This window comes from Hypanus sabinus, chromosome 3 (genome assembly GCF_030144855.1).
Source record: "Hypanus sabinus isolate sHypSab1 chromosome 3, sHypSab1.hap1, whole genome shotgun sequence".
Lineage (NCBI taxonomy): Eukaryota > Metazoa > Chordata > Chondrichthyes > Myliobatiformes > Dasyatidae > Hypanus > Hypanus sabinus.
The window spans coordinates 25795879-25810573 of record NC_082708.1 but is presented as its reverse complement, the minus strand read 5'-3'; the positions used below and the strand labels follow the sequence as shown (position 1 = coordinate 25810573).

The 14695-nt window shown below is 37.7% G+C and overlaps 1 protein-coding gene across 7 annotated transcripts in view; it reads left to right on the top strand.

Annotated features, from left to right (window-relative positions):
- Positions 1-14695, top strand: part of LOC132391113 (inositol polyphosphate-4-phosphatase type I A) — a 238540-nt gene that overhangs the window by 162148 nt on the left and 61697 nt on the right. For all 7 annotated transcript variants that reach the window (XM_059963892.1, XM_059963893.1, XM_059963896.1 and 4 more), the window contains 4 exons: positions 3362-3509; positions 6374-6504; positions 7749-7853; positions 8711-8819. In XM_059963892.1, coding sequence (XP_059819875.1) covers positions 3362-3509; positions 6374-6504; positions 7749-7853; positions 8711-8819 — 493 coding nt within the window. The remainder of the gene's footprint in view (positions 1-3361; positions 3510-6373; positions 6505-7748; positions 7854-8710; positions 8820-14695) is intronic.

Genomic DNA, 14695 nt, shown 5'->3' with positions numbered 1-14695 from the left:
TATTACTTATATTTTTGCACTATTTTAAATCTAAGATACACAAACATTTGTATATGTAATTGATTTACTTTTTAAAATCTCTGTATTATCGTGTATTGCATTGAACTGCTGCTTTTAAGTTAACAAATTTCATGACACATGCTGGTGATAATAAAGCTGATTCTGATTCTGGTAGGTGGATGGCAAAAGATGGACAAGACAGTAAATATTTGAATCTCAGACTGCTTATAAATCATTAATTCTCAGCCTGTCCAGTAGGAGTCTCACAGTAACAGATTAGTCCACATTATAAACACAAGGGATTCTACAGATGCTGGAAATAATAGAGCAACACACACAAAGTGCTGGAGGAGCTCAGCAATTCAGTTATCACCTATGGAAGGGAATAAGCTGTTAATGTTTCAAGCCAAAGTCCTTCATCAAGACCGGAAGAGAAGGAGACAGAATCCAGAATAGGTGTCTGATGGCTTAAAAGCCTAGAGTAAGTTGGCAAATTTCTAGAATTTGGAGTTGGCTTGGAAATAAAATGGCCATATCACACAGTACTTTGCCCAAGTCTTAGGCACATGTAAAAAAAATCTGTAAAATGAAGGTGGTTTCAAAAATAATGAAAAGTTTCTAAATATAAAACAATTTATGATTAAAAAGCAGTAATCAGTAAAAAAAAGCCTAGATCAAATTAATATTTGGTGTGACTACCCTTTTCCCTTTAAAACTACATCAGTTCTCTTTGGTACACTGTTCTCTCAGCATCTTGGATAACTTGTCATAGTTCTTCAGCAGACTCTGGCTTTCTCGCTTGCTCAGTCTCTCCGAGTAATTTCACTAAGCATCAATGATGTTGAGATCAGGTTTCTGTGGAGGCTATACCATCTTTTGCAGAACTCCTAATTTTCTTCTTGCTGAAGATAGTTCTTTATGATCTTTGCCTTGTGTTTCGGGTCATTGTCCTGCTGCAGAATGAAGTTGGGACCGATCAGATGCCTTCCTAATGGTATTGCATGATGGATGAGAATCTGTTTGTACTTCTGAGCAATGAAGATTTCATTGATTCTGACCAGATCAACTCCTTTTGCAGAAATGCAACCCCAAACCTACAGGGATCCTCTACTGTGCATCACTATTGGCTGCAGACACTCATCAATGTAGCACTCTCCAGCTCTACTACAGAGGACCTGCCTACCGCCTGAGCCAAAAGTTTCAAATTTTGACTTGTCAGTCCCAAGCTTTTGCTGCCATTGTTCAGCACCCCTGCCCTTATGTTTTTGTGTGTAGGTCCGTTTCTTGGCTTTGCTTCCACTTCAAAGGACTGGCCTTTTGGCAGCAACTCTTCTATGAAGAGCACTTCTGGCAACCCTTCTGTAGAGGAGTGTACTTGGGTTCCGGTGGTTTCTGTGAGTTCAGAGCTGATAGTGCTAGATCTCTTCCAATTTAGAAGGAATGCCAGTTTGATGTATCTCTCGTCTCCTACACTCATTTTCTGTGACTGACTACTGTGTTTCTGGTCCTCAACCTTGCCCGTTCCTTTGTACTGCTTCTGAAGAGCTTGGAATACACTTCTTGAAACTCTTGGGAGAGACATTGCTGATGCAGGATGACCACCTTGTGTCTTGTTGCTATGCTCACACTTGCCATAGTGTAACAATTGATGATTCGAAGGTTAAGCTGTCACACCCTCACCTTTTAGTTTGGTTACCCTTTGCCCAGTTTGATTCCCTGTACATCTATCTTTGCTTCAGTTAATCAGTTTAGTTCACTCAACATTACGTCATTGATCATGAGCATCCTCCTTGTTTAATCATGTACTGGGCTGTATACCTACAAAGTATCAACTTTTTATTTGAAAAGTGGTCTGTTATGTAATGTGTTAGTTTCTTTAACAAAATACAAAAAAATCTCTGTAGCATTTATTCTTTTGGAAATTTAAAATTTACCCTTTTCTACTGACAGACTAATGCTGAAATCTAATAAATCTGAAGCAAAATTTATGTAAAAAATCTAGAGTGCTTAAGACTTTTGCACAGTACTGTATACAAGGCATTAAAGGAATGGGGAAGCAGCATGGTGTTAGGACAGGGTAAATAGCTCTGAAGTAAACAACGATCATACTAAATCCAGAGCAGGTAAGAGAGTTAGAAGACCACTTATGTGAAATAGTGACCTTATTTGGACTTGGTTAACAAAAGCACAACAAAATAATATGGAGAAGATGATGCACTTTATATTTAATTTTTGGTTATTGAAGTCAAAATTTGGCTTGTATTAACTCAAAGTAAATATATTCAAAGTTCAAAGTAAATTTATTACTGAAGTATATGTATGTAATGTGGGCCAAAGGGCCTGCTCTTGTGCTGTACTGTTCTATATTACCATATACTACCTTAAGATTCATTTTCTTGCAGGCATTTACAGGAAAAAAAAGAACTACAATGGAATGTTACTAAACATAAACAAAGATAGACAACTAACCAATGTGCAAAAGAAGACAAACTGTGCAAATAAAAATAATACTGAGAATTAGTTTATTTTGCAGACTGACAGATGGTATGCACTCTCTGGACCTCCTTGCTGTCATCAAAACCTGACAATAGTAAACCACATTCCCCACTGGCCGAGGACTGTAATCACTGCCAAGGATTCAGTCAGCGCATTCACAGGGCAACAGCACAAGTGATTTCCCCTCAAATACAAGTATATGATAAAAGAGCAAGGGAGTTGGACCAACTTATAGCATAGTGTGCTGGTGGCATTTATTTGAGATATAATGCTTCTATGATTTTATGGAAATCAATCGGATCCTGAAGTACATAACAGCACTAAGCTGCCTCATTTATACAGAACCTCAAAACTAATTTCATCATTACATTTTTTTTTCTGCATTTTCTGTTTAATGCATAGAGGAGGCCAGATTATAATCACCTCTGAAATCCATTGAAACCAAATTTGTAGGAGAGTCACCGTTTTTTTTCTCATTTGAAGAATGACATATATAAATGGCTGCTTCAGACAGTTTAATTTTGCTGATGAAGGGTCTTCTACCTGTAACCTCAGCTCTGTTTTTCTTTCCACTAATGCTGCCTGACCTACAGAGTGCTTATATCTTTTTTATTTCAGATTTACAGCACCTGCAGTTTTTAATGTTTTTCTGTTTTAAGTATGTTTGGCTGCCTTCTCATGTTTTGTTTGCAGTGGCTCCTCTCAATATTTAGCCTTTCCTACTTTGCACAGTTTTAGAGACATTAAATTTTGATTTCCTGCAGATTTAAGAGTATCCTCATTTGTTTGTCTAAAAAGATTCCTTTAATAAAAATGCTGAAGAAGATATTAGCAAAATGTGAACTGTTCCATCTGTTTAATTTAGTATTTGGAGGGGTTATCTGTCGGATGTATCGTTTTCCTACGACGGATGGGAACCACCTACGGATACTGGAGCAGATGGCAGAGAGCATGTTATCACTGCATATCCCCAGACAGTTTGTCAAATTGGTTATTGAAGAGGATGCAGCAAGGTACGTTTTGTATACTGCTTTTTAATCTGTATGATGAAATGGCCAGAGGGAATATTGGTTTGGTATGGATCAAGTCAGACTGACAGGCCTTAATCAGATTTAGATCTGGAGTTTGACAGATCTTGTTTAGAAACCCATCAATTTGATCATCTTCTCAAAAACAGAATGCTTTTGTTAGTTCATAGAACAAAAGTTGCACAGCTCCACTTAGTTCAAAGTAAATTTGTAATCGATCATGTATATGTAACCATATATACAGGTTGATCACCACAAATCTGGAATGATTGGAACCTGTCACAAACGAGAAAAAGTGTGGATGCTGGAAATCCAAGCAACACACAGAATGCCAGAGGAGCTCAGCAGGCCAGGCAGCATCTATGGGAAAGATTTACAGTTGACATTTCAGGCCGAGACCTTCCTAACACTTTACCAAGAGTTTCGGCAGAGCAGTTATCTAAAATCTACATTATCCTACAATTTTTGTCCAGACCAACAAGGTCACAATGAGCTTTCGCTCCTGGAACAAGATAATGTTTGAACCGTTCCAATGTGATGTCAGTTGTAATCCATCATTTTCGTTGGCACGATATATTTCTGGAAACTGCTTCATACCGTTGAAAGCTCTGGAATGTAAACTTTTGCCAGTGACTAACAGCTTACACCTACAGGTTCCTGCAGTGTTTAGAGCAGCCCAACATCGTAACACAATCCTTTAATGCTTTATGACCTGTTGGTGATTCTGCATCCTCTGTGGTCAGGGTTCGTCTTGGAGTACAGAGCTAACATAAGGCTGTTTTGTCTGCATTGTTGATAAGCTCAGGACTTAAGTTCTTCATCCAAAACTAAGTTAACGAACTCATCAACAAACTCAGCAGCAGCTACTTCCTTGTCTGCTGACCATTCTTCACTGCACACTGCATGAAGTTGTATGCCATGTCACTGCTTGAAACGCTGAAGCCACCCTTCACTCATAATCCAGTCCTAATTCTTCATGAAGTCATTTTGCTTGTTCCTTCACCATCTCTCCTGAACCAAGCAACACACAAGGACAAGTTCTTTAGCTGTTAATTCTTAACAATTATGACTTGGAGAAGGCATCAGAGTGCAAGGCATCCATGTTTGCCAATGGCACTGAAATAAGAGGGAGTGCACATTGAAATGAGGCTACTTTGAATCTGCAACAGGTATAGATAGGTTGATTGAGTGGAAGAAAATTTGATAAATGAATTTTAATATAGGAAAGTATGAGGTCATGCATATTGCACGAGGAATGACAAGACAGACTATTATCTAACTGGAAAAAGAGTGCTGATGAGCAAAGTAGACAGGGATCTGAATGTTTTGCAGAAATAACATTAGCAGAGCAGGTGTGGCAAGTGGCACAGTGGCCTTTATTACATGAAGGTTAGCCTTTAAAGACAGGAAGCACTATTACAATTCTGCAGGCCACTAGTGAGGTCAGACCTGAGGTATCATGCAGCTTTGGTCCCTTTATTTAGGATGCATTGGCATTGGAGACAGTCCAAATGTATTTGACTAGACTAATTCCAGAGGTGATAGATTTTACTAATATATATAACTAAAGAAGTTGAATCTGCACTTTTTGATGTTTAGCAAGATGTGGGTTGATCTTATTCAATCTTTTAAGTTCCTGAGTGGGCATCCACATGTCTCACCAAGTGGGGGAATCCTGATGAGGGGGCATAGTTTTAGGATTAAGGAGTGCTTATTTAAAACTGAAGTGAACTCTTCACAGAGGGCGGTGTAAATCTAGAATTTACCACAGGAGCTTGTGGTGGATAGCTTATTTGGGGTATTATAGAGAAACTCAAAACATTTCTGAAATATATGGGAATTGAGGCCAATGCTGGGTAGGCACCAAGGAGATGAAGCCTGGGGCAGTTCAGCCATGAAATTGAATGGCAGGTCATGTTTGAGGGGCTGAGTGCTCTGTTCCTGAGCCTATTTTCTTGTGTTCCAAGAGGGAAAGGAGAAGTAGAAGGTCTTTGCCTGAGGTCCTGGCTCTTTTAATTGTAACTACAGCAATAAATGAAGGGGCGGAAAACAGAATTTGAGATGGGTGGACATAGGTACCCGTGCTCAAAGGTTCAATCACCAATGTAAATTTAATGTTAGAGGGAGCGAGGGTGGGCAAGTTCCTCAGGTCATGCTTTTGTGTGTAGGAAGAACTTGGTCTATGTTTGGGAATGCATTCCGCCTGCTGTTTACTCACTGGAATTCTGCAAGGAAAGTAAATATAGTTATCTCTGTTCCTTTGTGAACTGCTTGCAAATCTTCAAGACAGGTTTTGTATGTGTAGGTTGCCTTGCTGGTATGTTGCACTTTGAATTTGGGGTTAATCTCCACCTGCTAAAGGAAATCAATGCAATGGAAAAAGCCGACTTACATAGATGTATTTCACTGTTGATAGCACTGCTAATTAGATTCAATTAAAGGGATAGAAAAACCACTAATTATGCAATCAATCAGAGGTAATACTCCAAAGTTTACTGCAATGAGGAACTATTGAATATCTACTAGTATTTTCGTCAGAGTGATTTTACCTTCAAATATGACTGGTGTCCTGCAAACTTGGGCAGAGTAGATAAAATTATTTGTCACTGCCTGAAGAATCAGTGTTTAACTTACTCATTTCTTAAGATCTGATCATTGATGGAAAAGTCAGTATTTATTCATCACTAATGACTCTTTTTTTAAAAAAATGTAGTATTGAGCTGCCTTCTTGAATTGCTGTATTCCATCTGGTGACATTATCATTCTTTTGGTGAACTTTGAAGATTTTGGAGAGTTTAATTTTGTGTTTTACTTTCAACATGTAATCTCATTATTCTTCTCCCTTGCAGGATATGTGAGTTGGATGATCTGGGTGAGCTGTCACCCTGCTGGGAGAATCTTCGACGGCAAATAGTTACTCAGTACCAAACTCTAATAATAAATTACCAGGAGAATTTAACCGATTTGCACCAATATAAAGGTTGACCCAAGTTTATTATCTTTATTGTTAAATGATATTTCTAAATTTCTTTGTGCTCATTGAGGAAGGGCTTTGATGAGCAGGAAAGATTGTCACGTTTGCTCTAATTGCTAGTCTTAAGACTGTGGATCGTAGCTGTTGCACAGACAAGTTTGCTTTGCTGTAGCAATATCTCTCACCTCAGTCTCAGAACCACTTCTCCTTTACTTCTTTGTGGTAGTTCTCATTTCTATAGATTACTTCCTCATTTTCTGAGCAAAATCAATATTGGTTTTGGCAATAACATTTTATAAATATTTACTGGGCAGTACGAGGAGTGACTGATGAGTTCGTGGTCTAAGGTGGAAGGAGTCAATTTTAGAAAACCTAGCACATTTATTTTTCACCCTCCCCTAGTGTTGCCACCATGTCCTCGTGGACCTCCTTGGGTGATAAGCCCTTGAGACCGAGGTAGCGATGACTGCACGAAGGCCGATGTTGTCCATTTTCTCAGACGGTGCTTACTTGCAATTTTCAATTATCTGAAACAGAAATACCACAAAAGTTATTAACTTCAAACTTTCTGCATGATCACTCAAAGAGTTGAACTGCATGTGCATGAAACGAGAGCTGTACAGCTCATCTCCTTCTACCTTAGACCACAAACTTATCAATCACCACTGCTGTGGATCACTTTTTGGAGGTTCAAGACGCTGACTTCTACAAAGAAGGGATCCGTATGTTCCACGACAGCTGGACTAAGTGTGTAAATGTAAGTGGGGGACTATGTTGAAAAATAAATGTGCTAGGTTTTCTGAAATTGACGCCTTCTACATTAGGCCACGAACTTATCAATCACCCCTTGTAGAGTAGCCACCCAATATGGAATAATAATTGAACGCTGTATGCCTCTGATCACAAAACAGCCAACCTTTCAGATATATACATTTGTGCATGTGTAATTAGAAAGAAAAAAAATGTTGCATTCATGTACAGTGAGCTGCTATAGTTGAACTAAATTGAAGAACTTGTTTTATTTCTTGTTTTGGTCTTTGAAAATTTTCTGTTTTTTTACTGGGTGCCTTTTTTTTTAAATAATGCTTTCTTGAATTAATCACCCATTAACCTCTTGTATGAATATAGAGTTTAACAATTCAAGAAAGCATATTTATATGGGTTTATCTTCTTTTGGACACTAATTTTTGCCTTGACAATTTACACAATTGACAGTGATTTGTTATTTTGCTCTAACTAAAATTTCATAGGTCCATCTTTCAAAGCAAGCAGTTTAAAAGCTGAGAAGAAATTAGAATTTGTACCCACTAATTTGCACATACAACGGATGCGAGTTCAAGATGACTCTGGTGCAGGTAATTGGCTTAAATGTTTAAACATTGCTACTGTATATATTAATTCTTTCTCAATAATTATTTTCTCTCATTGCAGGCATTAAACCTGCAAATCTCTGTTGAACTCATCCAAAACTGCAATGTTGCTTTTGTAATACAAAAGTGAAAACAGCACATATAATTTTTGGATATAGTTTAAATGAAGTTCTTTTAGTAAATATTACCAGAATTTGAAATTAATCTGGAATGTCGACTTTTCTGATTTTCAATTTTTCCGTCTCTTTTATCTGTTAAGATGTTTTCTTAAAAAGCTAACCTACTCACAGACTTATCCTGTCTTTCGGAGTTTCTCTTCACCTTTGAGGAATTGTCTGATTTTTGTACTAACAATATACTGCTCATGGAACAATTGGAACAAGCATTTTGAATGACTGGAAAGTACTAACATGCCCAGTCTGTGTTTGTTTATTAGTTGAGTAATTCTGGAGATGGGGTCATTATTATTACCCATCACTAAGTGCTCTAGAATTTGAACAACAGGAGCCAACCACATTTTTGCCAGTCTGGATTTGCACATTGGCCAGACTGGGTAAGGAATGCAGATATCTTTCTTGTTTGACGTTAATGAGCCACAGGGTTTTCAATACCAAATCAGTGGTTTCATGACCAGCACCACTGATACTAGCTTTTATTTTTAAAATGTCAGCTTAACTATATGAACTTAAGTTCCCTAGCTACCATGGTGAGATTCAAAAACATGTAGCCTTGTGGCCTTTGATGCTAGTTTTATTATTTGGAAACTTTTTAAATCTAAGTTGTTAATGTTAGATTTCACCTACCTGCTGATTCGTTGGTTTCCTGTGTTCTTTGTATCATAGATCAGACCTATGACGTCGTTACTATTGGGGCACCAGCGGCGCACTGCCAGGCCTTCAAAGCTGGTGGCTTAAGAAAACTTCTGGTAAAGTTTGTGGAAGCTAAGAAAAAGTAAGTTGAGGAGAATTTAAAATCAGCACTCTTTGAGGGACAGTGACTTGCTTTTTTTATTTTGTTCAGTTGCAAATTTTCAACATGAATTTGATGTATGAGTTGATATTCTTCTGTTTCATCCTTCATTAAATTTGACAAATGTAGGATGGAAAAAATATTTAATACTTTTTAAGGCCATAGCTGATATGTGATGTCAAGCAATGGAAACGTTTGACTCCCGGAGAACCACCGCAGGTATAGTGTGAATGGCAGAAAATCAGGCCCACTCTTGGCTTGTTCTTCATTACCACACTTAAGGCTTAAATAAAGCTCTTTTTGGTGGTGTTCTCAGAGTAGTAAATATAGGTTTATAACAGATAAAACATTGAAAACACTGTTTTTAAGTTTCTTTGTCCCTCCCCCTTGCTCTGCAATTTTATAATTGGTGATGGTACATTTAATTTAAATAAATGTTTGTATTTATGTAACATCATAGCAAATGGCTCAGGGCAATATGAGGGAAGTTAACTTAAAACTTGGTCAAATTTGGAGGGGTCTTCAATGCAGAAGGAGTTAAGAGGAGCAGAGAGATTTACAGAAGGGATTACAGGGTTAGGAGCCTTGGCATCTGAGGACATTTGCAGTCAGAAATGATCAATCAAATGATTCGAGGAGTGCACAACTCTCACGATTATAGGGCAGAGAATGCTACAGAAATGTGGTGAAGCAAAACTAAGAGATGTCAGCAAGCATGAACAATTTAAAATTGAATCATAGCTCAATTAAAAGCCAGCCACCACAAACAATAATGTGCAGGATTTGGTGGAGCTTGGACAGGCATAAATAAATTTTTATTTGAGAGTAAAACAATGAAAGAGTCTATATTGTAAAAGTCAAGTCTTTGAGTAACAACAGATGAGCTGAGACAGAGGAGGGCAATGTCATGGACATGGAGAATGGCAGTCTTGGCCATTGGGCAGTAACTCACATTGTGCCCATATATGACCTCAAGATTGCAAATAGCTTGATCGATTTTCAGATGGTTGTTTGGGTAGAGGATGGTGTCAACCTCTGGGGAATGTAATTTGTGATATAGTTGAAGATTATGGCATATATTTAATTGGAGGAAGTTTTAGCCCAAACAATACTCAATGTGGAATAATCAGCCCAACAAATCAGATATTTTCACTGCATGAAGAAGAAAACAATGTAATGAATGCAATATATGCACAATACTGCAGGAAAGGTTTGGGTGCTTATTGTGTTTTCTCCCCACTGCCATCTACCTGTGATTTATATCGATATCTATATTGCTGGATGTTATTTCACTAATCCAAATTTACACTTAGAAATAGAAAGTGAACCATCCACTGTTACTGATTTGTTGACAAACGAGATCAATCTTCAGCATCTCAGTCTGACAATTCAGGAAGATTTCCACCTATCCATTATCATGCTTTAGAATCTCTACTAGTGCTTTGATAAACCTACACAAATCTGAAGAGCTGCTAATTATAAATCAGAAAAGCAAACTGATGGCTTGAGATTTTAGCGAAACCTACCCACAAGTTTTCCCATTTCGAACCCGGCCTTTGAGCTGCTTGGGACAGTGCTAGGCTAGTTGGTGGCTTTATTTCAAACCAGAACCATTGGCTGGGGTCCCACAGTTAAAATTCATGCAGTGACCCCTCTTGAAATGAGTGCTATCCTTCTGAAACCATCTGTTGAGGATTTATGTATGAACAGTAGCCATTTGAAGGATAAGAGCACCACTGTCAAATTAGTCCAAAGGAAGATGGTTGAGGAAGGAGAAGTAAATGTTATAAACATTGGATCTGGTAAAGTTTTGGATTAAATAAAATTTTGCCATTCTTAAAATCACACCAGTTTTAAATTGTCATCATTTGAAGAACGGGTATCCTCTGGGTGCTGTGGTTTTCTCCCATAGTCCAAAGACTTGCTAATAGGTAGGTTAATTGGTCATTGAAAATTGTCCCATGATGAGGCTGGGGTTAAATCGGGGGTTGCTGAGCTGCACGGCTCCAAGGGCCAAAAAGGCCTACTCCACGCTGTCTATCAATAAGTAAAAAATAAAAGAAGAATAATCTTGTGTCAGTGCATCCAGAATCAAATTGTTTACCATTTGAACTCTTTGTAAACTTGTTGCTTCCATATCAAGTAGCATCGGAGTAAATAAAAATCCCAATCACATTGTGTCATGAGCCCATCAATACAACGAAGTCTTGGGTAAAGATAGCTATTTTGTAAACGTGTGCAATGGATTTCACTAGTCCTGAGTTTTAAATGTACAATTTTTTTGTTAATGATGCTGGTAACACTCTTATGCAACTGTTTTTGCTTTGTTTGTTTTGCTCTTTTATTCTCTTCAGCGTTTATGAGGAGGGTTGGTGAGTTTCTAGCTGATGACAGCTAAGATTGTTTGTTTAATTTCCACATTCATTTTGCCTCCAGTTTCATTTTCTTTTCAAACCAAAATGTCTCCCATTGAAAATACCATAAGCACCCTCATTCAAGCACTAACCCCAAGTTTGTGTAAATTCCACTTTTAACTGTGGGGCATCTGGAGCACCACCATTAATCATGTGATATCTGGAGCTCTATTGTTAACTATGGGGCACCTGGAGCTCCACCTTTAACTGTGGTATGTCTGTTGGAGATGCTAGAGTTATTTAATGTTGCCATTTAATCAAAAATGTATGTCTGCCTGTGTCTCAGTGCCATATTGTAATATACCATGTCTTCCACTTAACAAACAGATCTTCAAACCAACTACCATGCATGAATAGACTCTTAAAGGTCTGTGTAAAACAAATGTTAATTGATTTGATCTTATGTCATTTTCAAGATGCACCTTGGGTAGATTCTTAATAGATGTTCAATTAGAATTTTTTTTGCTTAGTTAGCTTTAATATTTCTCTTGAGAGTGCCTTTTCCTAATTTTACTTTTAATTGAGTATAGAAGGAACAGTAGCCAGTTGAGAAACTCTACCGAGTTTTATACAGCAAATCTTTCCCCCCCCCCCACCATTCTTGCTCTTGATCTAATTCTTTACCATGGGCGGTACAGTAGCATAGCAGTTAGTTTAACACTATTACAGCACCAGTGACCTGGGTTCAATTCCTGCCACTATCTGTAAGAAGTTTGTACACTCTCCCTGTGACCAGGTAAGTTTCCTCCCACAGTGCAAAGATATATGGGTTAGTAGGTTAATCAGTCGCATGTGTAATTGGGCCGGAAGAACCTGTTACCGTGCAGTACTCTAAACCTAAATCTTCAGCACCATGCAGTTGAATTTGAGTACTTGGTGCAACAGAGGAGTGTTGCAGATAAGAAGGATTAAATGAGTGAGCCTTGTCCTGTTTTATTTCAAATAGTTATTGTGGTAAGTATACAATAATTTTTTCAAGACAAGTCTCACTCTCTGAAATCAATACTGTTGACCTGGGTTTAAAAGCATTGATATAAATGCTCTCTATCAGGCAATCTTAATGAAAGTAGATAATTTTATCTAGTAGTTGATAATGGAAACAACTAGATTAAATATGTGCATGCCTCAATAACAATGCTAATTTAGCAAACTCAAAATTAACTCTACTTAAAAGCAATCATCTTTCAGATTGTATGTCCTATTTAAGGGATAATAAGAACTGTGTAAGATGGTATAAGTTGCTTAATTATGAAACTCTAGATTTCTTAGAATGATGCAGAAAGTTAAATCATATTTGTTCTTCAGAAAATCTGGTTGAAAAATCATTGTGCATTCTTGACATTTGATGGGCACCACTTCAGGACCTCAACTTTGCTTATAATTTCCACAGATCCTAATGCCTCTGTACTATAATAAATCCAGGATCAAGAGATGCAAGTTTACTGTAAACTTTGCAAAAAAATATTCATTTCAGTAATTTAGTTCTTAGGCAATAGACTAGGAGAGATTCAAATACTATTGAAGCTGAATTGAACTCGTTTGATTCCAAAACTTGTGAAATACTTCAATAATTTAAATTTTACAGGTCAAGTTGTAGTGATTGAGCAAGTTCTGCAAGAAATGTACAATTAAACAATAGTACCAGGGTAAAGTGGTATTTCAGCATTTCAGCTCCCTTGCTTTCTATGAATAGTTTACCTAAGTTCAAAGTCACAGCCATACTTGTCATGAGAACAGAACTAGAACAAAAAATATTTGGGTGAGCGAGTTTAATCCTGTATTCAAACTCTGCTTTAATTAATACTTTAAATAAAAACAGAAGATGCTGAAATCATTCAACAGACTAGGCAGCATCTGTGGAAAGAGAAACAGAGTTAATGTTTCACTTTGAAGCTTCTTCACTAATCTGGGCAGTGGGTTATGAGAACAGAGACAAGGGAATGTAAGAGTTGTGAAATGCTTTTGAGTTGTTTTCTTCAACTATGTTTTCCCTTTCATGTTTTCACAAATCCATTCACTACGTTGCATCTGTTGCCTTCACGCCACTTCTGTTGAAAATTATACCTCCTATGGTATTTGCCTTTCACCCCACCAAACTTTATATTCAATGGATTATCCTTTGCAATTTCCACCATTTTTATTGCGATTCTACCATCTTAGTAAAAGTCTTTATTTTAGGTTTCCTGCATCTGCGTAATTTCTTTCTCAATTTTCATTCACCGTGACATTCTGACTGACAACATCTTCCAGTCATTCACATGGTCATTAAATCCTCCAATGTAGAGACAGCCCCTTCACACCAAGTGCAAACAAACTTTCAGATACCCATTTTATTCTCCACATTCCCATCAACTCTTCTCACATTCTATTAATCACCCGACTGCTCGGGGCTGTTTACAGTGTCCAGTTAACCAACACAAAATGCTGGAGGACCTGCAGCATCTGAAAAATGTAAACAGTTGACGTTTCGGGCTGAGATCCGTCAAAAGCACTGTTCTGTTTGTGACTCCCTGATCCACTGCCTTTTCTGTCTCCAGCACCGTTCACTTAGTCTTTTATCATGACCACCACACAAGATGAAATACTTACTTCATTTTCTTCACTTCCTGCTTTCCAGGAACCCTACTAGTTCTTCCAGGTGCAGCAGTGTTTCACTCACCCCTCTTTCCAAACTAGTGTACTTAATACTCAGTATTCATAATGTGACCTACTCTCCATAGGTGAAAACAGATGGGTGACCACTCTTTAGAGCATCTACAGGCAGTTCGCAGGGGTGACCCTGATCATCCTGTTACACGCCAGTTTAATTTTCCATTCCACTGACTGTGGCCACTTGCACTGCTTTGACGAGATCCAAAGTATGCTTGATGAATAGCACCTCATTATTCATTTGGACATTGCAGCATTATCTAGTTCTACACTTTTAGTAAAATCATGTTCTCTGTTCATATTAGAATGGGCCAGGTCATCCATCTGTGATATTGGCAAAGCCCTTCCTCCCTTCATTAACAAACCCTGATTTGCAACTGTCCATTTCACAATTTTTATATTTCTTGTTTCCTTTCCTTCCAGGTTCTGGTGAAGAGACACTGAACTGTTTTTATTTCAGATTACAGCATCTGTAGTATTTTGATATACAGTAACTGCTTTAATTAGGTGCCATACTTCCCCCAGTGTTATACTTACCAAAAAGGATGTGCCATCTTATTTCCTGGCCACTCAGTTTGCTAATGGTATGCAGTGGGAATTTTTAAAAACAGTGGTAAACTAAATGCTTAAAGTTGTTAAAGGGAAGAATATAGAATGTCAAATATGTATGATTTGGAAATAAAATGATAGACCAGGAGTTATCTGACAGTTGATTTCAACACTGAACATTTCAGTGAGGAACAAATACATCTGAACATAATTATATGTGCAACATAAATAATTTTCTGAACATTA